The sequence below is a fragment of the Rhinichthys klamathensis genome, unplaced genomic scaffold (assembly GCF_029890125.1).
Source record: "Rhinichthys klamathensis goyatoka isolate OS25496 unplaced genomic scaffold, OSU_Roscu_1.1 h1tg000076l_1, whole genome shotgun sequence".
Lineage (NCBI taxonomy): Eukaryota > Metazoa > Chordata > Actinopteri > Cypriniformes > Leuciscidae > Rhinichthys > Rhinichthys klamathensis.
Window position 1 is genome coordinate 4,327,063 of NW_026606618.1, and position 26,325 is coordinate 4,353,387.

Below are 26,325 nucleotides of genomic sequence, written 5' to 3' on the forward strand. Positions count from 1 at the left end.
GGGTGGCGGTGTAAAATTGACCAGTGTAATAAACTTCCCTCCATTTGCGTTTTCCAATAGGCTATGATAAATCAGCACACTTGCCCAACCAAAACCTTTCAAACTACAATAAATGCCCGAAACATTCCGATAGTCTGAGTCTAATGTGGCGAGACAGACTTCATAAAGCCTCTGAATGCAGAGTATTGAGCCTTTGCATGTAAGTTTTGATGTTTTGAGCTCACTTAGTCACTGATAGAAGGTCGATGCATATGAATTTAATGCTACACAATGTAATAATGCAATTAACCAGTTTGGTCATTAGAGTGATTAATGAGATACAAACTCCAAATTACCACCACACTGTAAAATGTTTTGTTGATGATTTGTTATCACAGCTTTTTTCTTTTGTCAAATCAACTTAGATAATTAATGTGGTTCAGATAATATAATATTTTGAGTTTCTGTTGTTTAAACCAATCTTCTGCATTGTATTAACTCAACTTTTTTAATTTTAATGAACTCAAAATTTTAAGGCATCCAGGTTCACACCAACTTTTTTAAGTTAAACCAACAATATTGTGTTTTATCCTTGCTTCAAATGCAGTGTTTGATAAATAAATTGAGGAACGGAAGTGAAATTATTAGTTTCCTATTTTTGTTCTTTTTCTTTGTACTCTTCTTCTCGTTATTGTCGTCATTATCAATTTTAGTAAATTTCATAAAATCTTTTTTATTATGAATATGCATACTGCATTCTACCATAAACAACAGCAAGAGAAATGTTCACTCACAATATATAATGAACAATTTTTAAAAAGTATAACTGATTAAACTATGGTTAAAATAAAAAGAAACATTAAAATGAAAAATAAAAATAAAATAAAACAGGAAATTACATTTAATAATAATAATAACTAAATACGTTTGTTTTCACTCATACATTTTTTTTATGTTTAATTATTTATTTATTTAAAGATATACAAATAGCCCTATCCTACAGCCTATCTACATTAGAATAAAAAGGGAAAAAAATTAATCTAGAACATATAAATTTAGATAAAATCTAAAACATTAAAATGCCTACAAATGTTAACATTTTACTTGATGTTTATGGAATTTACCCAATACTATTATTAATTGTAAAATATCAGCAGCCAATCATCGGACTCTGTTACTCCACCGCAAGTGACGTAACTGTCAGAGATCTGACTGCGCTCACCTGAGAGACCCATTCCATCCAATGGCACGCGCACCCTGGAGTAACGACCCGCAGCCTTTATGCAGTACAACAACAAACCCTTTACACTGATTTGACCCATTCTGAGCGTGAGTCACCCGAGTACACATTCTCCGAGTCAGTGATTGCGGTGTTACGGAGAGGAGGAGGAAGAGCAGGCAACTTTTTTAGCAGAAAGCGCGCAGAAACTCACCGCTGCATCCCATCTCGAGACTGCTGGCATCCGCCACAAACAGCGCGCGCGCGTCTTGAGCAAACCGGACCGTTAAAAGATGTGATTATTTTCCCTTTCTGTCTCAGACAGGTGTCTTTTATTTTACAGGTGAGTGAGCGTTTGCTTTATTTCTGAACGTTTATAGTATGATTACAAGTATTACGGAAGGTTATTCATTTGGAAGTTATGTTATTAAAGTGTAGTTGTTGCTACTAAAATACTTCTCTTGTTTTTAGTTTGCTAATCATTTTAGTTGAAGGGTTTTCATGGAATTGTCTGGGAGGTGTGCATTTAGTTGTTGACAGTGTGAGTCATTATAAATCTGTACGTTTCCTTGAAACTCAGTTAAGAAAACTAAAGCTTTTTTTATTTTTTTGTTCAGTTTAGTAACGTTATTATTGGAAATCTAGACTTGTTTATCTCTAAACACGTTTATCTTTCTTTTTCTGGGGTTACAGACATTTGAGAGTCATTTGAGTGGGACAGCAAGTGAGTGGGCTAAATTTCTGAGAAAAAAAACATTGGTCTTACTTAAGAATTGGCTTTAAAATCTTAAACATCACCATGTTTATCTTTAGGTAAATGTTAATATGTAAAACAGTAAAAATAATAAATCAATTTAATTTTAAAAACAAATGGAATTGCATTATGTACGTCCCAGTGTGTTGTAAAATAAATATTATTAAATAATGATCTGAGCCAAGCATTTTTGTTACTGCACTTGAAGTGGTTGTTTAGATATGCGTTTAAGGAAGATGAAAAGACAATATAAAATCTAATCAGGTTTTTTTTTTTTTAAAGAGGAGATGCTGTATAGGTAAACGGTCAGATACTGACTGAAATTTCCAAAAGGACAGAAAGTGCAACAGTTCTTCAGTCTCTCACAGTTATACTTGGAGCTTGCTGAGACCTATAGTGCTCCTCAGCACACTTCAATATCTTAGATAACAGTAAGGGTGAATCCCATATTCTCTATCTCTGCCGCTCTTTCCATCTCAACCTTAAAAGCGACCTCCTGGAGGAATAGCGTTTAAGTACACCAACAATAAATCACTTCTCCGGCGTCTGCAGCCTACCAGGCTTAATTGAGTTTATCAACCACTCCCTTGAGAACGCTGTCTAAAGTTAGACTTGTCACCGCAGTGCACTCAGTGTAGGCTGACTCTTTGATGATTCGCCTCTTCTGGTACACAGCCACAAAAGTGCTGTCCAAGTCAGAGGCACAAGGATCGTTTAGAGTTGCCCTCTTTCTTTTATCCATGGATTTGTCATACACAGTGAGTGGTGAATTATTGAGGCTTCTACAATGCAAGGAAACTAGTGATATCATTGTTGTTGCAGTCCGTGTGGCTGTGATTTACAAGTGTCATTTGTTCGGAGTAGCTTCGTTCATAAAGCTTTTGTGTCCTTGTGTTTTGTGCACTAATGGGCTCTATATATAGAATCAGAATTCTCACAAAAATGCTATTTGTTTTAACCCTATAAAGCCTTCGGTATCTTATTTTGATATACGGCCTGTAAATTATAAACATGATCAAAACTTGATCAAAAATGCCTTCTGCCCTCTCATTGAAAGTAACTACTGAAAACTACTGAGTTTTGGTCATAGAACTAAGCACAACCCCCATCTTAATAAGTCATATTATTGGGAGATATAGAGTGACAACAGATTTTGAAAATGTATCTTATGTAAGTAGTAAAGATCTCGTTGATTTACATTACAAGATATCAGAACAAGATATCAGAAGCTCCATATTCTCACTATATAGGCCTGATGTATCAAATATGAAACAAAACATAAAACGATTTCTAAATTCTTAGAATTTTATGACTTATTTCATATGTCAGACTTTACATGGTTAATTTGCTAAATAAATGTTGACTTTTTTACTCTGCAGAAGAACAAAGATGAGAATTCACTATTCTGAAACCACTTGCATCCTCATCATCCTTCAAACGCTGTGGTGGGGTTTTAATAGTCAATGTGAGGAACCAATAGAAAGCTCCAAACTCGATCTCTCTGTGACCTACGACCTTCCTCACTTTGTGTCTGACACTCCCATCCAGAAGCTGTTGGAATTCAATGAAACTGTGTACGTAGGTGCCATCAACAAGCTTTACGCTCTGTCAAAAGACCTCAAGAAGAAACATAAGTATAATACCGGACCGGTCTACGAGGGTCCGGACTGCTCGGTGCCAAAACCATGCTTTGTTTGTGGAGACGAGCCCCCCAACACGAACAACACCAATATGGCCCTGGTGATTGAAACTTTCTACGACCTTGAGCTCTTCAGCTGTGGTTCGGTGGGGAACGGCGTCTGCACCCGTCACGTGTTAGAGGATGGACCCCTGGATACGGAAGTAACTTGCATGTATTCTGAGAAAAACAAAGGTAGCAGCCACGGTTGCCCAGACTGCCTAGCAGGACCCTCTGGCACGCAGATCCTCAGCGTGATGAGCAGCGGTGTCGTGAGGTTCTTCGTCGCCAACTCTGAGCCTCTTGACATTACCAGCCCTCGTCTCCACCACACCATCTCCGTTAGGAAGATGCGAGAGACTCAAGATGGCTTTGAGTTCTTTTCTGAGCAATCCTACATGGACTTGGCCCCAGGTCTGCGTGGAAACTACCCGCTACGCTACGTCTACTCCTTCCAGAGTGGTCCATATGCTTATTTTCTCACCGTCCAACGTGAAGGTGGCAGCTCGAATGCCTTCCACACGAGGATCGTACGCATGTGCTCTTCGGATCCTGAGATCTTGCGCTACGTAGAAATGCCCTTTGAGTGCATTTACTCTGAGCGAAGGAGAAAGAAGCGCTCGGCCCAGGTGGTTTTCAATGTTCTCCAGGCTGCGCATGTGGCCAAAGTCGGCTATGACTTTCAGCAGGAGATGGGCCTGAAAGAAGGAGAGGACGTGCTGTTTGCTGCCTTTGCCCGCAGCAAACCTGACTCACCGGAGCCCACCGCCAGCTCTGCCGTTTGCCTTATCTCCATTTCGGACATCAATAACTTCTTCAGGGATTTCATTCATAAGGGACACACGAGGAAGCTCCATCACTTCCCAGGGTCGGAGGAGAAAACCTTCAACCAGGTAAGAGGTTTCAACCAAATCATGCATTTTCTCCAGTCAATTTTAGCTAACGTTGCCCAACCGAGAGCAAATCTGACTTCTTGTCAGCCCAATTGCTTGTCTTTATCCTCGGCCATCATAAATCACTGACCCTCCTCGTCTTTTTTACTTATCCATCACCATTTGTTGGATCAATCAGTAAATCATGCAGATCAATAAATGACACAAATTTAACTGCTGACGACTCCCTCAGGGCCTGTCGATAATGCAGGGCTATTACTTCCCAGAGTTCATTACAAAACATAGTCATACATCGCTCTGATCTGCATAGTAATACACAGCGGTTAATGTTGTGAATATGTAAAGATAAAGCCTACGAACATATCTAGATGCTACTAAAGCTGGACAGTGGACAGCATGGCACAGAAGGTGAATGGAAACAACAGGGCATGTGCAGTTTAAATGTTACTTGTTTAACATATAACAATCAACACAATTTACTCTCTTCACTGTAGACTAAGGTGAATTTTAAATATTTATTGTGTAAATCTCTTAATATGACAATGTGTGAGCACTTCAGTTATAAACTCGGTGGTGTAGATTCAAATGAAGATTGCGAATAATCTGAAAACTAGGTTTGTTTGAGGTCCATAAGAATCAGGCTTGTTTAACAATAACAACCATTACTCATGCTTTAGTTCTCTGCACTTTTCTATTTGCTTGAGTGTTATCTTAGCAGAGTCCATACAGCGGGGAAGCCCAGATCAATACCCAGCAGGTGTTCTTCAACTGTCTCTAACAGTATTTGTACTGGTCGCTTTAGCAGTTCATATGGGCCAGACTGGAGCGGCTGGCCTCGTCCCAAAGTCACACAGATCTCAAGTCTGGTGTAGTTGCTTCAGTGCCCTGAACTTTATCTGGCCAAGCTCACAAAGTGCACTCAGTCATTTATTACAGCAGAAGATCTGCAGACTGAAGCACTTAAGACATTTTTAAATATTTTCATTCTGGGGATCCTTGATCCAAACATCTGCTCAAAGTCAGCTGCGGTTCTATCAGTTTTCATTATGCGGATGTACAATAGCTTAAATGGCAATAGCAGTTGGAAGACATTTCCCTAGGCGTCTTAGAAGAAGTGTTTACTTACAGTTTGAAAGGGATGTGCGTCTGTTTCCAATACAGTTTTTGTCCATAAGTGTGTGAATGTGTGCATGTGCGTTTGTTTGTTTTGGGTGTGTGTGTCTGAGTGTGTTAAGGCCGATGGCAAATCATGGTGCCATCGTTGAGAATTATGATACTGGTAGCATATGTTATGCAGAGTCTGTCTTATCATCCCATAAAGGGGCAATTGACGCAGTGTCATAAAACCATTACATTGTAAATAGGCATGATAAATTGATCCCAATATCTTGTTTTTGCTCTTAGACAACCGACTCCACATACTGGGGTCCAACATCTCCTGCCTTTATTTGGAAACATGGGCATCTGACACTGTGCTTCAGTTTTGATTGAATGTAGCCTTGCTTTCCTGTTTTATTTGTTAATGTGGAGCCAAAGTTATATGAATATCATATCAGATAAATCACCAAAGTCCGTAATAGACTCTTACCCTTCGAGAGAAAGACACCACAGCTTTCTGACTTCACCCAAGCTCTTAAAATTATCGATTGGCCAGTCTGCTCTAGCTCAGCAATATTCGTTAATAAAACAGACAGAAATATAGTCCTTATTGTTTGGAATAATGGATGTATCCGAGTTGGAACCACCCCAACAAACCCAGCGCCCCCCGTCTTGAAAGAGCAGAGGGGAGGGGGACACTTGAGACCAGCAATAACAAACAGCCACATTTAAGGTCAAAATTATCATTAGATTACAATTGATCAGGGGAACAACTGGCAAATGCTGATTACTTTAAAATTGAATCTGAAGCTTGATTGATTGCCGCCTGTAATATAATTCCTAAAGAGGGAGTTTTGATCGACAGCCATTTTAATTATTACGGCCATTGTGGCTAAATGAACATGCTTTGAGATGGCAAGTCTAAAAGTGTAAAGCAAAGCAAAAAGGCAGTGCATTGATTTTTAACTTGCTTTGTAAACATTTTCCCACATCTTTTTGACTGTGAATAAGCCCATATCAATGTAAATCAAATACTTTTAGATCTTTGTACCTCACTCAATCTTTTGGATTATAGTGTGTTTTGGTCATGTAAGGACAGGGTGACACGCTAATGCACTGTACTTAGCACTTATAAAAAGCATACGTGCTGCTGCCTGCTTATTCCCAGATGTGTTTGCGCAAAAGCGGCAAAACCTGGAGAATTTATAGGCCATGGCTTCAGCTCTGGGAGGTGCAAAATCATGCTGAAAGACATGGTACTTGTTGTATCCTGTCTCTGCTTGGAGAAGCTGCGATAAGCTTCCTGCATGGTTGCGTTTCTATGAGTATACATACACGTGTAAGAAATGTATTCTATGTGGGTGAGTTGAGGTTTGTACTGGGGAATTAAGTCACCCTGAATCATTTCTGGCAAAAGCACATAAACGCAGGCACGTACACATCACAGACCAACAGCTCTGACCAAGGGGCTGGTGGAAGTGTGCAGCTGTGTGTTTTCTCAAAATGTCAAGCCCCTGCAGTGAGCTAATGTTGGCAACCTTGCCCTGGCGGAAACCTGCGTGACTTTAGACCATAATGTTAGCTAGAGGAGACCGGACAGCTGGTATCCAGGTGCGAACTGCTCATCTCATCTACATCTGGGGATGAGAGCACCTGTGGGGATGTATCATGACTTTTATTTCTTTATTTTTGCTGTGTTAAGTTTTCTGTGTACTAAAAGTCTTCTTTATATTTATATACACTACCATTAAAAGTTTGGGGTTGGTAAGATTTGTTTATTGAAAGAAATGTATACTTCTTTATTCAGCAAGGATGCATTAAATTGAGCAGATAAAATATGGCAGTAAAGACATTTAAAATGTCACAATTTCTATTTTAAATAAATGTTATTCTATATTGAAATTTCTTGCGCGTTTTCAAAGCCATGATGAGAAACCAGTTTAAATGAAACATAGGCCTATTGTTGAAAAAAATTGACGAGAAAAAAAGAACACTGCTGGATTATTAATAATATCAATGTACATCTAAAAAGAAGCAATATGACCCAGTCATGATCAATAATGCGGGCATTGCCGCTTGAGCTGATGCTAAAGAGTGAATTACACCGGTAAACTAAAGCGCAAGCAGGTTAATAAACATCCTATTTCCTATATGAGATTAATCAGATATACAACAACAAAAAATATTATAACTTACATCTGGACAAAAGGACACAAATGCGGAAGTGAACTTGACCGTGCTTGTCTGAATGTGTAACTCCCGTTCTTCACGTGACAACACTGCTAAAACACAGGCAACTAAAGCACAAAAAATTTACAACATTCTATTACAATAGTGTTCTCATTATAGTGTTATGTATATGGCAGATCGGCTCTGCACATCTTGCACTTAACTGTATTTTCATGATCAAAGTGATTCCAGACATCACTGCGCACTTTCAAATACATTCCGTCTGGACTGCATGCTGTCCTAACACTTACCAATCAGACCTCAGGTACCGCCCAAAATGCTGCAATAACCAATCATCGTTTTCATGATCGATCATTGCTGTCACGTACGAGTATATATATATATATATATATGTATGTGTGTGTGTGTGTGTATGTTGTTTTTTTCTCCCTGTCCTTGGGTTGTTTTCCCGCTCTTGCCACATATGTGTGTCTTAAATACTCCCATAAAGCAGTTAAGCATACAACTGATAAACGCTTGCGCTCACAATCTGTCCTTTAGGAGGAACTTCACATAAAAACAAACACACGATTGGCTGGTACTCCACTGTTTACTCCAGGTTTACTGCACCACAGCTTCCTCCTTCGATGTTGTGATGACTGGCCCATGTATTTAACGCAGCCTTCAGGCTTGAAATACTTCTTGGTACTCTTCTGGGCATAATTCACAAACATGTGTAAGTGTCAGGTGAAGGGATAGATTGCTTTGGTGAGTCAGTGGCCCAGAGGCACGTTGATCCATCTCTGGCATCCACCATACCTTCTCTTCCTCATTTTTTTTACTCCCTCCAGTAATTTCCTGCTCTCTGGGTCTGTGAGCACACGGCTTCATCAAAGAGCTCAATTTTGAAACCTCCATGTAAGGTTAAAGACATCCTGACCAGGTGTAAATCAAATACCCGCTGAAGCATTTAATGAGCCCGGTCAGGTTGGATATTCAATCAGCCCTCACCGCTAAACGACTGGAGTTGACCGATCCAGACTAATTGTTTGGGCAGTTCAAAGACCTCTACTAATTGTTTTGGCTTACACAGCAGGGACCACAAATAAACTTTTCGGGGTATGCTACTCAACCTCCCCCACTAGGTCAAAAGAGCCATTACGCTGAGCTGCCCTGGGTCTAATGCCGGCACAATGGTTCCATAGGATGCCGGCTTGAATGAATGTGTGCTTAAGTAATGGAACGGATTGAATTGGCCAGGAACTATTCTACTTTATCACCTGGTGAGAACTTAACAATGCACCACAAATAAAAGCTTATCTGTGGCTGTCCCTTCACCTCATTCAGCACGTCAGTCAGATACTCCCAAGCTTATCCCTCAGAAGACACAGCCTGTGATCGTGTGAAAAGAGAGCAAGCTTTTACCTGATACCTGACTTGTGAGTTTTGTGGGGCATGCCAGCCAGTGTTTGGTCAGCTAATGGAGTGGACTTCAGGTGTCAGTCATGCAGGGTTCGAAGTAGTGTGAGTATTCATTAGTCTGGATGCCAGCCAGAACCCCGCCCACAACATTTTTTGGTCGGGAAGTTCGGTCTGGACTCGCTCCATTGAGGAGTAATTATGATCAGTCAAAAAATGTTCGGGCCAATCAAATTGCCAGGGCGGGCTTTATACGATGATGGACAGATGATCTGCAGGGACGTAATCATCACGTTATCAAAGAGCGCTTAACTGGTTTCCCTCAGAGATGACTGCCGCTGGAGAACTGAGATGTATAGTTTCAGCTATCGCGTCTGTTGTAAAAGATATCGACAGCGCATTCATTTTAATAGACGAACAGAGAACTGCAATCAAGGCATTTGTCGATCGGAAAGATGTGTTTGCCGTCCTTCCTACGGGATTCGGCAAAAGTTTATTTTATCAGCTGGCTCCGATGGTCACTAAGAAGACGGGACGCAATGAAAACCCTGTGGTCGTTGTGGTTACTCCTTTGGTCGCACTCATAGGACCAAGTAAAAGAAGCAACACTCGTTATTTTACTTCTTCCAGCGTGCGTGCATTTGAGTTCTGTAGTTGACAACTGTGCTATGCAAAGTAGTTGACTTACTGTAGTTGACTTACTGCGTTGCTCTCATTGGTTGTAGGTCTATCCAATTGAGTGCAGAGTTTTTTTTTTTTCCTGGTTCGGTTAAGACACGCCTCATAATCAAAGCCCTATGGAGCAGTATCAGACTCACATTCTGACTAGAATATGAGTATGACGAAGTCAGGCTAAGTATTCATGGCAATCAAAAGGAATTTCCCTAAAAAGAACCCCACATAGGAGTCATTCATTCAGGTCATGTTCTGTGTTCTTGATTCTTATGAGCCGATTGTTTTTAGAGAATCATTCAGGATTCTGACTACATGAACCGTTCTGTATGTTTTTGATTCAAACAAGAAATTATAAAAATAATAACAACGACTTCTTAGAATTATATATTTGAGAATTGGACTAAAGTGGCTGTGCTGTATTTTTTGATTAACTAAAAAGAACTGGCTTATAAGAGTCATATATTCAGGAATCAGGCTACACTGTATGTTTTTGAGTAACTAAAAAGAACCGTTTGAGATCCGTTAATAGAACCAAATTTCATGAAAATCATTCATTCTCCTAGTCTACGAGTAAATTTGATGTGGTGAGCATGTCATAAGAGAGACTTAAGGAAACTATTTTACTTATGTAATATTCAAAGACTGCGTAGCTAAACAAGAGGACAAAGAGTTATCACCTTTGACTATTGTATTCAACAAATCAATCTCCCCTGCCTGTGGCCAGAGATGGATCAGTTCCCCCCTCTACCTCAAACAGATGTGTTTTATTAACGTGTTAGTTTGACTATAATCCCTGTAGGGGATTTATCAGGGGCTTTGTACAGTGTCTGGAAAAAAAGGCAATAATAATACATGCACCTTCCAGTGGTTTACCAAAAGATAGCACAATGATGCATTGTTCTACCATGCGGTCATGCTTTACATATTACCGCCATGCTCAATTGTTTGTTTTCCATTTGTTGCATAGTTTTACACATTTAGTATAAAAGCTGACTGGCACTGAAATCATGTGTCATAAAAAGGATGCCACCTGCTCGATTTGAATCATAGTGCTGAGAAATATGACAAACGACAGAATTTGCTGCATGCTCATACTCTTTATCACATGTCAGTTGTGTTTTTCTGGCAGAAAGAGGGCATTTTGAGAGTAAAGACCTTGATCTTTGCCTAGGACGTGTAGTGTGTTTTTGCAAAGGCCAAAATTGACATAAGGATTTCATCATATCTGCCTTTTAATGTCAACTAGGAAGGACGGCTCATGCCAACTACTGATAATAAGCAATTTGAACTGTGTGTTAATGTCTTCTAAGACAATATGGCTCTGTTTACAACTGGTATTGAGATGCGTTTTGGTCAGTCGGATCATAAGTAGACGAGGGAGACACATTACCGTTTTCACCTGGTGTTTTAATTCGTCTCTTTTGTCCACTTTCGACCACTTCTGTCCTGATTTCTTCAAGGGGAGTGGCCCATATAGGTGGGTAAATGTATGGGCTTTTTCAGATCTTTCGGATGAAATAAGCTCACGCAATTTACATACTGTATGATCGCGACCGGAGACGACGGAAAAACATACGGAGAGCAGCAGCTTTCGTTTCTGCTCTGATAGCCACAAGATACCAATCGCGGAGAGTGTGTTTTAGAAATCAGGAATGGTGAGAGAACATTGTGCTTGGTATATTTGTCGTCTTGATTCGACAGTTTAAATCGCGTCTGGCAAGCGCACTTCCCATAATGTTTACATGTTAGGTCAGTAGGCGGAGAGTTGGTTGTCTTTTTAGTTGGTCGAACGCATTCGACCACATGAGATTCTACACTACGAAAGAAATCCGGTCAAATGCGTTTTCGACTACCTCTGGAAGTGGACAAGCTCAAAACATTTTAGAATCCATTTACACGTTAGCTCGTCCACTTGTGATCTGATTGACGAAAACGCTTCTTAATATCAGTTGTAAACAGGGCCTATGCCATTATCATCGTACAGCCTCTTTTTACAGCATACTAAATGTGTCAAGAAGTATGGACTTAACACATGTTCATTCTCAGCTTTTTATGAGTTTAAGGGAATTTCTTTGGAGCAAAGTTCTCGGCAGAATGTCATGCACGGAAATAAATGAGCTGAAATTAGGAACAGAGAATCTGCAAAACTCTTTTAACAGCTCCCAAAATAAAAGTCTTGTGTCTGATCTGTCCTGTCAGAGGCACGTTTTGCTCCCTCTGACATGTGAAAAAAGGATAAGATCATCACAGAAAAGCAGCCCTGCCAAGTCTTTACAGTCAAGATTGGAATTGATTATTCTGGCCAACTGCAAACCAGGCATTTGAATGCTCTGCCTCTTCCATAAAGGACTGGATTTGATCTTTTAAAGGGTCTCAACGCTTCATGGTTTTAAAGCAGTGCTTTTTACCCTTTTATCAGATCCATGCTCCTTGCACAAGGGTGGAGGTTTTCACTCCAGCATGCTTGTGGACTGTGGCAGAGAGCAATGCTTTGAGCGTGCTCATCTTGTCTGCTTTAATGAATGGGCGTTTCCGCTAATGCTTTGAATAGATCCATGCTGGACGAGTAAATAATGACAGACCTCCGGGCCTCTGGAGTGGACTCCACACTAAATTATCCCCCCTTTGCTTATGTCTGTTTATCTAATTGAATGGATGAGCATGGTTCATAAGCACGTCCATAATATGTTTCACTGTATGTCAGAATGATGGCTTTCTCTCGCTTATGTTTAGCTTGTCGCTATTTTTGCTAGTATAAACTGTGTAGCGTTGGCCCAATATGTGTTTTATGGCTCATTAACTTAAAAAAATAATCAATCCTAATATTTCATCCTGTTGTTTTAACAAATCTCTTTCGTTAATCTCAATTTCAGTTTGATTAATGATTAAATATTTTGTCCAGGCGTATTAATCATGGTGCTTTTTGAGCGAATCGTCTTGTAGCATGCAGCAACAAGTTCAAAATCTCTAGATGAGTAGGGATTTAACCATGAACAGTTGAATAAATGGATTCGTTTTTTAGCAAACATACGAGTGGTTGTACCGAGCCGTGTTTTGTTTCCCAGTTGGAAACCTGAGTGAAGAACAAAGTCCCCTGCTGACAGATCACTTGACTGCTGGATTGGGAGAGCAAGTTGAGAGGTAAAGAGTGAGAGAAGTGAAAATTGAGTAACAAGACAAGATAAGGCCAAAAAGAGGAACGTGAGGCAAAGAAACATGAGGAGAAAACTGAAAACAAGAAGTCAACAGCATCTTTCCCAGACAGCAGCTGTTAAAAAGCAAGGTGTGACTTTGACAGTCTCCAGGAGACTTATTTTTCTGTGAAATATATTGTGATATGAAAAAAAAAAAATCGAATGAGCTATATTTGGAAAGAATTAATCATTCTAGAATGATTGGGGTGAGTTTGTTTGATTATAATTGTGATTTATCAAATAAAAAGTTTTAAACAAAATAAGGAAAATTACAATAATAATGTACTGTAAAATAAAACATTTAAGTAGGCCTATTTAATTAAAGAATATTTTATAGTACAACTGTAAAATTACAATACTAAAATTTACATCTTAATTTCTTCATTTTCAAACATTAAACCATCAAGCTTTTTTATCGTAATATTGCTTAATGAGATATTCAGATCACGAAGGCTGCAATTAAATTCAATATATGCACTGTCAGTTTCAGAGTGAAGCGCGGCACTATGTTGATTTACACGCATGCAGCTCACGACAAGTAAATGAACTAAGCTGCTCTGAGATAACAATATATCATGAGCTTGCATGTAAATGAGCAATCTTCAATCTGAAACTGACAGCTCATATATTTATTTAATGATCATCCCATTTAGCCATATCACGATATCAGATTTATTGCGATAAATTGCGGAGCTCTACAATAGGCTCTTCAAGTGTTCTTCGAGACATCCACAGGTATTTACACACCAGCAGCCAGGCACCAGGACTGTTTGGTGACTGCCAGCCTCTAATCCCACATTATTGTCAGCTTCTCTAATTCTCCCCAGACTACTGACCTTCACGACCTAGTAATCCAAGAAAGGCGCATAAACACAAGAATCGGGTTGCTTTGCGACGTGCTGAATAAATGCAAAGGTGGTGCACACCACAATCATACATGCATGCATATAAACATATACAACATTACTGAAAATTCTGTGAGGTCAAAAGTCACATTATTTTCGTCAAGAAGCAGCTGAAGGGTGGCAGTGTGGAGCAATGTCGTTCCAGAAATCTTCACGTACGCTGTACGTGATCGCAACAGCACCGGGGCCCGGAGGTTAACAGAAAGTTTTGGAAGGTGACATTTGGCCGTACAGATCTCCTTTCACTCATATCAAGCTTTTTGGAGACGACGCCAAAGGCCACAAAGCTATAAAGCACCAAAGGTGGGGCACGGTAACCCTATCACCGCAGCATTGTGCCCCACACAATGAGAGCTGCTTAATGTGTCAAAGAGGAGCTACGCAGGATATTTTTGTGTGATATTTTTCGGCATTCTTTGAAATAATACTCAAAATACTTGTATATGAAGTAATATTCCTGGTTCAATATGAGTTAACTTCCATTTACAGCACATAATATGGACAATTTATTTTGATTTTTCCCTCTTTTTAAAAAAAAATGCAAAAAGCTTACGATGGAAGTTAATGGGGCAATTGTGTAATCATTAAAATACTTACTGTTTCAGTAGTATAGCCACATGATGTAAACAATTTGCAAAGTAACATGATTTTAGTGTGATAAAATCGCTTGCTAACCTTCTCTGTGTAATATCCAATTTTACAACTTTGTTGCAATGCAATGTGACTGAAATTACTAAAATGTTGATTTAAACAAAGTTTTAATGGGAGAATTCATAAAAATGAAACGCTTCACAACATTGCTTTTAAGTCCTGCAAAAATTGGTTCCATTTACTCCTTATTGTATGTGCCTTACCGTGACACCTATTTTTGCAGTTTTTAAAGAAAACTATCGGCAAGATACAATATTTTTTTGTTCTAATCCTTATGGAGTGCTGCAGGAATGAGTCCTAAAACCCTGAAATGGACCCATTTTTGCACTTCATGTTCCATTGTCCCGAAGTCAGTGTGTGTTTTTAAATGGGCTTTTGGTTAATTAACTGTCACCATCCCACAGGTGGGACGTTTGCCATTATATTTTTAAAACAATAATATCTTAGTAAAAACCTTAAGTAATATTGACAAACTATATATCATTTGAAAGCTTACAATCTCTAGTTTCCATATTTGGTGATTGATTTTCAAAATAAATTACAGAGGAGCCGTAATTTATCAATTTGCAACAAGAATATTTTCATACTCCTAAGGCGTGTTCAGACCTTTATTTTGAAATAGCAATGAACATGAAAAATCATGAAAAAAAATAGAAACCTAGTTTGTTTTCATGCCAAGAGTTCAAAAGCTAGCATCCATTCAATTATTTTAGAAAAAAAGGTCTGAAAATGTTTTTAAAAAAAAAAGAAAAAAAATTTCACCATCTCTGAGGTGGCAGCGAGCTATGACGCACATGCGTGTTCTTTGTATGTGTTTATTAGAGGTTGAATTCATATCAAAATCTGCCAAACTTCCCATACTACTTCTGAATAGGATCTCTACTTCATAAATTGTATGAAAATTGTTGAAATAATGGTTCATATCACTCAAAACACATATGGACATGGAGGCGCCCTTAAATGGGCAGTAATGGAGTCTGGTTGTGACCTAGTTAAAAAGTTTTGTACTGCGCCAAAACAAAATCTTACTGAAAGCTCATTTTTTGAGATATCAACCTAAAATTTGAAACACAACTTGTTCAGATTTTTGGCTTTGATTTTTCTGCAGTTTTAGAGTAGCCCAGGTTTTGAAAATATATATTTTATATAAAATATGAATAATTAATTTTTTTACATTGTACATTTCCATAAACTCAAACTTCTATAACTTTTTTTCTGTTTCACTTTCTTAATTTATTTCACTTCTACAAAAATCTGCCAAATGTCTTCTTTAAAACAAGACCAATCTCACGTCTATATTCCAAAGCATTCTTGAATTACAACCATTTATGTTCGAAATATGCATTTTCATGTCTATTAAAAAAAAGAGGGGTGACAGTTAACAGGTTAAATGCCTGACACAGTTATCAGTTATTATACCCTAGTCATGACTTTTTTAGCAGTTGCAAAATGGGACTACAGTGGTTAAACGTCATCTCACCAAACTGGAAAACGTATTTACTCACTAGTCTGATTTTACAGCCTTGTTTTGTTTATAATCACACTCCTTCAAACTTAAAAGTAAAGATTGAATGAGATGGTGATGTTAAAGTCATGCAGATGTAGTGTAACTTTAGCTTTTTACCGTATTTTCCGCACTATAAGGCGCACTTAAAAGCCTTTAATTTTCTCAAAAAACGACAGTGCGCCTTATAATCCAGAGCGCCTTATATATGGATCAATTGGTTAATTGGATCAATTGGTTAATAACGCTCCACGTTATTAAATTCGCCAATTAAATTGTCTCACGGCCAGTTCAACCTCGTAAAGGTTGTGTGTAAGTCACGTGCCCGCTCACGAGTGCTCACTCTTACTAACAGACACACGAACAGACACACTGTCCCCGGCGCTGCTTGCGCGTCACAGTATGTTCATAAAGCGCTCCCCGTTCACAGGAACCGGGTCGTCTCATTCAAAACAGCCAGCTGTTGCTGTCAGCGAGCCGCCGCACATGAATACTCATGAGTCAGGCTGCGAATGTAAGTTACGTGCTCGCCCCAGTGCGCTCACGCTTACTAATAAACGCCTCGCCTCCTGCGCCGCGCACTCGCTACATTCCCTTTAGCACATCTAGTGGATGCATAACGCAAACCCAGTCAAACGTTTGACTGCAGTATCTTATGCGCCTTATAATCCGGTGCGCCCTATATATGAAAAATGTTCTAAAATAGGTCATTCATTGAAGGTGCGCCTTATAATCCGGTGCGCCCTATATATGAAAAATGTTCTAAAATAGGTCATTCATTGAAGGTGCGCCTTATAATCCGGTGCGCCTTATAGTGCGGAAAATACGGTACTTGATGTGAATATCTTGATAAACAGAACGTGTGAGAATCATACACTTTTGTTGGTCACAGAGCTTATTTTATCTAGTAATCCAAAAGCCAATGGAAACCCTTTTGGCTTTTTGTAGAATCAACCGATATTTTCGGTTGGACTAAAAAAATATTTCATCCCTGCAGCACTGTATAAGCATTATGCCACAGATGCAGTTGATTAAGTTTAACTTGTATTGAACCCCGAATATTCCCTTTAATAAGTGAAGTGAGAAATGATGAGAGCAAATCTTCGAAAACCTTGCAAGACACCCGGTTGGTGGAGGAGCCTCGGGATCAGAGCAACCAAAGCTTGTCAAAACACTGCCCAGGTTTTTCAATTTCAACCCTTGATCCTTGCAGTACCGTGAGCTAAGCGGTGGAATGTGTTCCTTTTCAAAAACAAAGCAAAACGTGAGGTTTATTTGCTATGAAAATAACCCCACAAACCTTCTTTTTTTCTCTCCCTCTAAAACAAGCGTTGACTCTCAGGGGTGTGCTCAGCTGGTGATAGGTCAGGCTTCATAGAGCCCCCCGAATCAATGCCAAACCACGGTGCTTACTTACGAATGCTTACGCAAGTCCTATTGAAATACGTGGCAGCTCGGCCGTTATGATGGATCGCGGTGGGCTTATATAACCCTGCAAAGCACACTTGCACATCAAAGGCATCTTGTGCACAGTTTGATGATTTCCCTGGTTGCTTCATGCTACATGTGTCTCACTTTCTCTTGTTCTGTCGCTCCCTCAATAGAGGTCCAGAAAAGTCCTCTGCCTTGAGGGGATGGGATAAGCTAGCCTGTAATCCCCCCTCATCTTTGCTGGCTTTTACACCTGTATACCGATTCTGTGCCTCTGAGCCAGCCCGCGCTGCCCTGTAATGAGAGCAGGGCCCAGCGCTCGTTCGGCCTGATTTATCGTATACCTGTATTGTTCTCTGCATCTTCAAAGCAGCCCTTTGAGACCTGCCCTCAAAATGAAGCTGCAACCGCAGTATCCCACTGACTCATGCGTCTTACTCACATCACCAAAGAAAGAGTGAGAACTTTTCTGGCACAGTATGGAGTGTCCTTTTTATGCCTGTCTGATTTTTCATGGGTGTGTTTTTAGTGTTTTTGTCAGGGTGCCTTCACCATACAGTGTAACTTGAGAAGAGTTTGAGTGAGCACGGTGTTAATCATTAACCGCCTGTTCTCTGTGCTCCAACAGGCATTTTAGTCATGGCCTATGGTGCCAGGGTCTGGTTTCATTAATTATTAATGACTTCTTTACTTTCATACCCGGGTCTGTGACCCTTTGAGCTTGACCAATGTGTAGCCCTCAGGTGCCCTGTTCCTTTTCAGGTTACTCTAGGTAAACTCTAACTTGGATACACTCATTATTTTTCTCACCCTCATGTCGTTTCAAATCTGCAGAACATAGAAGATGCTTTTGAATATTGGTTACCAAACAATTTTGGTGACCGTTGACTTTCATTGTGTGGACATTTCTCAGAAAATCTTCTTTTATGTTTCGCAGAATAAATAGTCATACAGGTTAGGAACAACATTAGGGTGAGTAAATAATGACAGAATGTTTATTTTTGGTTGAACTGTCCCCTTAATTATACCTTTAAATTCACTGTTTACTCCTGCAAATGGTGCTCCAAACCTGAATGACTTGCTTTCTTCAAATACAAAAGATTAATCTTTATAGTATTATTAAAATCAATGTGTATTGGGATTGATAAGCTCAAAAGGAGGGGAAAAAATCACCATAAATGAATCATGACAGTAGTTCATATTGGTCTTGTTCACTATATTCCAAATCCTCCTTTGAGAGAAACTGAAATTAAGTAGCCTAATTATTCTTGAAAATCACATCTTTTTGGCACGTTCACGAGAGCTCATGAGAGAAGTCCAATTTATGAATGAATCATTATTTTGAGTCAGAACTTCTTAGTGAATCAGTTGATCCAGTTTTCAAATATAGTCTGAATGATTCGTTCACAAATTGGACTGCTACACTACTGTTCAAAAGTTTGGGGTCAGTGTAAGATATATTTTGAATACACTTTTATTCAGCAAGGATGCATTAAATTGAACAAAAGCGGCAGTAGGCTACAGATATTTACAAAAGATTTCTGTTTAAGTAAATGCTGTTCTTTTGAATTTTATATTCATCACAGAATCCTGGAACAAAATGTATCACGGTTTCCACAAAAATACGTTTTCTTAAAGGGGACATATCAGGGAAAACAGGATTCACAACACAACACAGGACATTCACAATACAAAGCTTCTTCCCTCTGTGCCTATTTGGTTTCATCAACTTGGCCTGCCCTGATGAATGACACGGTGAACTATGCCAATCATAACAGAGAGACAATACAGTACATGATATACAAAACAGTCTTAAAGGTACAGTTTGCAGAAATGGATCGTTAATGTTATGTAAAACCTTATTATAACTGTTTGACTTCAAGGGGGAAAGAAATGCTACAGAAGTGTTATGAATATGGCCTCTTTAATATCTTGGGGACCATACAGCCTCTCTGAAACTTCCAAAACTCCACAGGTTGTAGAGATTGCAGCCAAACAAAGCTGGCCTCAATCGGAGCTCTAACAGAGCAACAGCAAGCCCAACGTTCCTCGCAGTTTCCCATGAATTCCTGCCATCTGTGAGCACAGCCGTCAGAATGCGGCAAGGATGATCCAAGCACCATGGGAGAAAACACTCAACTGCATTGGCCAGGATGAAACAGTAGATGCCGAGCTTAGATAGAGCTTTACTGTGTGGGGCCGAAGTCACTTTTTTCTACAAGCATCTAACTCACAAATTGCTTTTGGCATGGTGAACTTGAGGCCAGTCCTATGTAAAAAAATGGCCGTGCTGCAAAATTCATCCACACATTATTATGTGCCACCAATATGGTATTGAGAGCTTCTGGTTTTTGCCAGGTAGAACATCACTTGTTTAAATTGTCCATGTGTTTCTCTTTTTGTTACCAGAGTTTTGTGGGAGATTCCTTCAGCTGTGGGAAACATGAAAGAGGCTACCGGCTGGAAGTTACAAGCACCAACCCACGTCGGGACTACTTCCATGGACGGTTCCGGAACATTCTTCTCACTTCCATAGCTGTGGTGCCCATCCAAAACCACACTGTGGTCAGCCTAGGCACAGCTGAGGGACGAGTCATCCAGGTGAGACATGTTAGCTTTAGCTTTTTTTCCACAATGTATTTTGAAAACCACGTAGTTCCATGTATAGTAGTTTGCCGATTATGTAAATGTACTCTTTCTCCATGTTGAGGAAAAACATGTCATTTTGCACCATCTGGCTGACTTTTGACAGCTTCAGGACTTTTGTTAAAACTACAGATCGAATTTTTGTAACCCTCCCTACCCACGGACAGTCAGATCAACAGAAAAAGTGTATTGTGAGTCAAGTTTTTGGCAAAAGGGAATGCCACAGACCTTTTTTTTTTGTCATGTAGCAAAGATTTCCAAAACATTTTGCATTTCTACTGCATGGACAGCCAAGTTTTATTAAAAGCCCATCTTGTCAGAGCTGCTGAATTCCCCCTTTAAAACCGTTAAAGCTAAACTTTTAAATAATGTTTGGATTAGAAAGTCAACGTTTAGATTTAATTTATGAGTGATAGTGCTGGAAGAGGTTTGGCTGACCTCATTCTGGAAAAAAGAAACGGTAAAGCATTTGCAGAATCTAAATTTAAAATGGATATTTTTTGTCAAAGTCCTGTTGTTGCCAGCACTATTGTGTATGCAAATAGGCAGGATGTAAGTACGTGACTAGTGAAAACAGCTCTGAATGAAGGAAAATGCAGGTGCCAGTGGCAGGTTGGGAAATATGGTATTTTCCTGTTTGCATTTGAGTCACCTTTGACCTCTGAGCAGCACTGTAGCAGCTCTCCAATCTAAAAAGCACACAAAGTGAAACTTTCGACCTATCAATGTTTTTCTCAATATGTTCATTGTGCAGGAGTGGCACCGACCCAAATATTGAATCTGTCCTGCATGAGCTCCAGAAATGAGACGATTTGCTCACGGAAGTGTTAGATAGAGACTTGTGGTATTTTGTAAATGCCTCAAGAAAATGTTTGAGAAATGAGTAGCGAGAGAAAAGGTGACAGCTGCACGGAAGCGTGGCGGAGGAACCGAATGGTACGTTAATAGTAAGCACTGGGCTTCGATGACACGTCCTCGCATGGCATTTTTTTTGGAACGGCTGCAGCTGTCGTCCCCTCTCTCTCTCTCTTCCTTTTTTAAAATTTTTCCCTCTCAACTTTTTCTCGCCTCTTGTCTGGATGTTGAGGCCTGGTAAGGGGTGAGTGCTGGTCCAGCTGTCTCATTTGAAAGAGAGAGAGAGTTTTTACAAAGACAAAGAGAGTGGGTGAGTGTTTAAGAGGCCTTGACAATGAGAATGCAAAAAAAGATTGTGAGAGACTGATTAAGTTAAATAAAATATGGAATGCAAGCGAGTAGTGGGTAATTGTGTGAATGAAAGTTTCAAGAGCCCCACAAGCTTTTTAAAAGGTTGGGAAGAGGGGGGCTGCAGGGCAGAAACAGTCCCAGTGGCCCTTATTCTGTATGAGGAAGTGCTCCCACTCTGCCACACTCTCGGTGAGAAAAACTCAACACCTTGCCTTGTGTTTGTGAGCAGGACTTCCCTTACATACACAATGAGCTGTAATTCACACGGTTATTAGGGCTCCGTGGTGTGTATTTTTCCCCAGAGTGTGTAACATTCCTCCTTCAATAACTGGTCCATTTGTAGCCATTTTCTGCCATGCCCGGGCTTAATTAAGACTGGCGTAGCTTGGTCGCTTCTGGGACTCAAAATCCTTTTATGGCTTATTGCTATTGGAAACTTTCTGGGCCACGTGAAACTCGCCAAGTTTTAGCTCTGGGTTCTAGTTTTGGAATCGGGAATGTAGCATAATGCATTTGCACAGCACCAACAAACAGAATAATATAAAATTATATTATAAAATAAATATAATTTACTTAAATTATTAAAAAATATAATATTTTATAATATAGTTAATATATTTAATAACTTCAATTTTGTATTGAAATTTTTTTTTTTTTTAATATATATTAAATATAGTATTATATATACACATAAATGCGTAGAGTTTGCATGAGCTACATAGTGAAAACATTTAGTCTGGTAACACAAACATGTGGTAGCACCTAAATTAATATATTTAATAACTTCAATTTTGTATTGAAATTTTTTTTTTTTAAATATATATTAAATATAGTATTATATATACACATAAATGCGTAGAGTTTGCATGAGCTACATAGTGAAAACATTTAGTCTGGTAACACAAACATGTGGTAGCACCTAAATTAACTGCTTTTATTCATGAAATAAAACAATATTGTGATTGAATTGCCCTGACTACATTGCATTGCTCCAGTGAAAGATCATCCAGTAATAGCTCAGGTAACAACTGCACATTTTCATTTTTTACAGTCCAATCTGATATGTTAAGATTAGGCTTTTTAAACAGACCACAAAAGGAGTCACATTAGTGCACTATAGTAAGTGAGATAGAGATATGTCATGCACACCATCCTAAAATCACTAAAACCACAGTAATGACATACTCTCTCCACCACCAGATGCCCCATGCTTGAAGCCCAGGGCTATTAATGATGTGATCCACTGATCGCTAATGGAGCACAAGCACTATTCAGACGTAGGCTGTCTTGGAGGCCTGTAATTGCAATGTAACCATGATAAATGTTAGTCCAGGTGTGTGGATGGAGCCACTGTTCTGACACCTCCCAACATGCCAGATAGACAGAGGTCTTTACGTCTGCACTTGCCTACAGGCCTAAGCTTTTGTCTGTTCCCACTCCTTGCCATCAACCACAGTCATCGCAGTTCAATCTGTCATCTTTTGCCCTGAAAGGCAGAGACACCGGTTATTACAGTATCCATAGCAAAGCAGAGGCTGTTCCTTTACAAAGACTGCCTCTAGATTGCATCCTCCTTTGATTCTTCCTTTTTCCCAAGGAAAGTTCCAGACATGATCTGTAATTTAAAGATTTATAACCTGGTAGGAAAAAACAACAGGGTTTTGCACCAGCTCCAACTCATGCAGAATGTCTGGTTTTCAGGAATAAGATTTTGTATAATCTCAGGTTTTGAAAGTGGTACCAACATTATGTAGGTGAATCTCACAATATGTCTGTCATATTTCACCCCAAAATCATAAAACGATTGTATTTTGTATAGTTTTATTTTATTATTAAAATATGATCTTATTTTATTTATTATTTTATTTCATTTTTACAAAGAAATTATTAAACTATTTGGGGGCAAAATATTCTTAATTGTCATGGAAATAAGGTCATACTGCAAAATATCTTAATGGTCCTTAAATAAGCCTAATTTTTGTGAAAAAAACAACAACAACATAATACATTTTTTTAGACCAATTTCAAGATGTGTCCTTCTATTGACGTGTTCCCGGATGTGTCCCGGATGCAAAAGCAGCATTTAATCATCAATGTGGAATGCAGCCTTATTCCAGTAAAAGGATAAACATGCTGTCTTTTTGTAAACACAAACATTCTCTATTAAGGTCCTGCACTTACCGTTTAGGCTTTTGATGTAAAAGGTCACCCGTTTTTGCTGGCATCCTCCACAGGTGGTGGTTTCCCGCTTTGGCAAGACTGAGCCGCATGTAGACTTCCGCTTGGACACGCTCCCAGTGTCCTCAGAGATGGCCCTGCTGTCTCCACAACGTCACGACGGCTCCTTATTGTTGGTAACAGGAAACAAGGTGAACGACACAGCCATTCTTAAAATGTCTCAGGGAAATGGGTCAAATATTTTCAGAAAAATCACTAGTGAATAGATAGCAGACACACTGGTGATTTAAGACTAAGTGACATAGTAAACAAGGTATGACTGCAACAGAGAAACAAAGAGACATCAGTAAGTAAAGTCTCCTCTGAAAAATGTTGTCAACAAGTTGCTTTGGATAAAACCACCTGCTAAATGAATAAATGTAATTTAAGTGTGATATCTTTTGTGTGTGCCCCCTCAGGTCTCCAAGGTTCCCCTGATAGGCCCTGGATGTGAGCAACTGTGGACTTGTAGCTCTTGTCTCTTGGCCCCATCCTTCATGGGCTGCGGATGGTGCAAGACCACCGATCGCTGCATGAGGGCTCCTCAGTGCTCCCCCTCCCATTGGATCCAGGACTCCTGCCCTCTCCTCATCACCACGGTAACCACCTCGCCTTCTCACAAACAGCATTACCATGGTTTTAAAGCAGCTAATAGCACGTAGCTAATAGAATGAGTGCTTTCTAAGTACAGAGAGCACATATGAAACTCTGACCTTCATTGATATTTTCAGGGATAAGCACTGATGCATGGATTTCAAGGACCTCTGGTCTTCTTTTAAAGACGTAAATTGATTCTAAATATCAGAAGGAATTTGTTTGCCCTTCTGTGCTTCCTCTAAAGCCATTCATTGCTGCAGAGCTGACTGAACTATATTTGTATTTGTGTAAGAGCCTTTGCTTATGATAAGTGGTGATCTGATGAATAATTATTAACTCTGAGCCAAAATTAGACCTTCTCGTCCATGTGTTCAAAACGACACCATCTGCTTATCAATAAAGAACTAACATCTCAGAACCAGGACATTCAGAAACCATATAGAAAACAAAACTACATTACATTACATTGAATTGAATCGAATTAAACTGAATTTAATTTAATTTAATTGTAAAAAATAAAGTAAATCTTTAGGGGGGGTGGGGGTGTTGTATATTATTTATTTCATTTCACTGTAAGTACTTGTTTACTTATTTTATTTAATCAAATATAAAAAAAAAAATATTTATTTACTTATTTATTTAATTACTTATTAAAGTAAATACATTTAGTTTTATTTTATTATTTTGATTAACTTACAAATGGCTTACTTACAGTTGTGTGGGCATGTTAAGCTGGGATATGTGAAGAAAACCTTTGAAAACATTGAAAAACTTACACACTTCACCTTTAAGGTTCTTAACCTCAGCTGGTGGCTCAACCTAAAGGGCAGTTTTAACACAAGAGACTAAAGCACAAAGGAAGACAGGAAGGTTGTTTTGTTCTCGTTTTTTGTCTTCTTCACCATTTACTGGAAGACCCCCTGCCTTCAGAGTGTCCATACAACCAAAACAAATTATTGTCAGTGGTTACCAACCTCATGAGCAGAGAAAATGCTTGGCATAAAGACACACAGCAGGAGGGTAGACACTGAAAGAAAAACACTGTCACAATTTTACCTCACAGCTTTTTCTTTCTCTTCCTAGATTTCTCCTTCCTCTGCTCCGCTCGGAGGCCACACAAACGTGACAATCTGTGGCAAAAACTTTGGTTTTAATAAGAAAGACCGCTTTGATACCAAGCTGATCAACGTGGTTGTTGCTGGAACAAAGTGTAAATTGGAGAGGAAAGACAGTAGCAATAATCGGTGAGTTGATAAATAATTTATTTGTAAGGCTTATTTAAAATACATTCACATTGTTAGTTAGTTGTAGATTAATAAACATTGCACTTGAATGTAAGCATATCCTCTTGCACTCTGTGTAAATACAACTTCAGAAACATGCAAGGTCACATTCTCAACATAGTGCTCATGTTGCAACCCTGCAGAACATTAAATTGGTCCGCAAAAGTGCTCTATTGTGCATCTTGGCCTTCCATGTCAAACTATAGTACCATTAAGACGCAAAACTCATGAGGTTTTGTGCCCCCGGACATACCACCCTACAGCCGTCCTATTGTGAGAGGAAAGGAGAAATTCCCTCGGAGAATAGCTCCTGTGTAGTTTCTGCCGAGTAGTAGTGTTATCATTAAATTAGTGTGGACTAATAGCCTGCTTACTCCACTAGTTTACAACCACGTCTTGTTCGCTGTTTTTAGCGGGAGATGTTTATGTCTTTGTGTTGTATGTCAGGTTGGTCTGCGGACTAGATCATGTGAACGCATCCAGCATTGACTCTGTGGTCAGGGTGCGCAGTGGCAAGGAACAGGCCCAGAAAGACGGTTTCTCATTTGTGGTAAGAATCCTCACAAATCACAGCATAAGTACTTAAGCACACATTCGAGTAATATGTTTTTGACTTTTTTTCCAGTATTGCGGTTTTCATAGTGCACAAGGACCCAAGGATGTTATTCTATTCTTTTTTTTCCCCCACTTATTTGGAGTTGGGTTAAGGTTACATGGTGTCCTAAACAGCGGCAAATACATTTTCTTTCTACACTGTAAGCGTCACAAAATATAAACCAATTAGTATGTTTGTGTAATATGTAATAT

General features: G+C 39.2%; 1 protein-coding gene across 2 annotated transcripts in view; it reads left to right on the forward strand.

Moving 5' to 3' along the window:
- Positions 1-1,400: 1,400 nt before the first annotated feature.
- met (MET proto-oncogene, receptor tyrosine kinase) overlaps positions 1,401-26,325 on the forward strand; it is a 48,520-nt gene continuing 23,595 nt past the window's right edge. For both annotated transcript variants that reach the window (XM_056251043.1, XM_056251042.1), the window contains exons 1-7: positions 1,401-1,541; positions 3,332-4,523; positions 19,979-20,170; positions 23,656-23,790; positions 24,058-24,237; positions 25,319-25,479; positions 25,966-26,068. In XM_056251043.1, the coding sequence (XP_056107018.1) occupies positions 3,342-4,523; positions 19,979-20,170; positions 23,656-23,790; positions 24,058-24,237; positions 25,319-25,479; positions 25,966-26,068 (1,953 nt within the window). In that variant the 5' untranslated portion in view covers positions 1,401-1,541; positions 3,332-3,341. The remainder of the gene's footprint in view (positions 1,542-3,331; positions 4,524-19,978; positions 20,171-23,655; positions 23,791-24,057; positions 24,238-25,318; positions 25,480-25,965; positions 26,069-26,325) is intronic.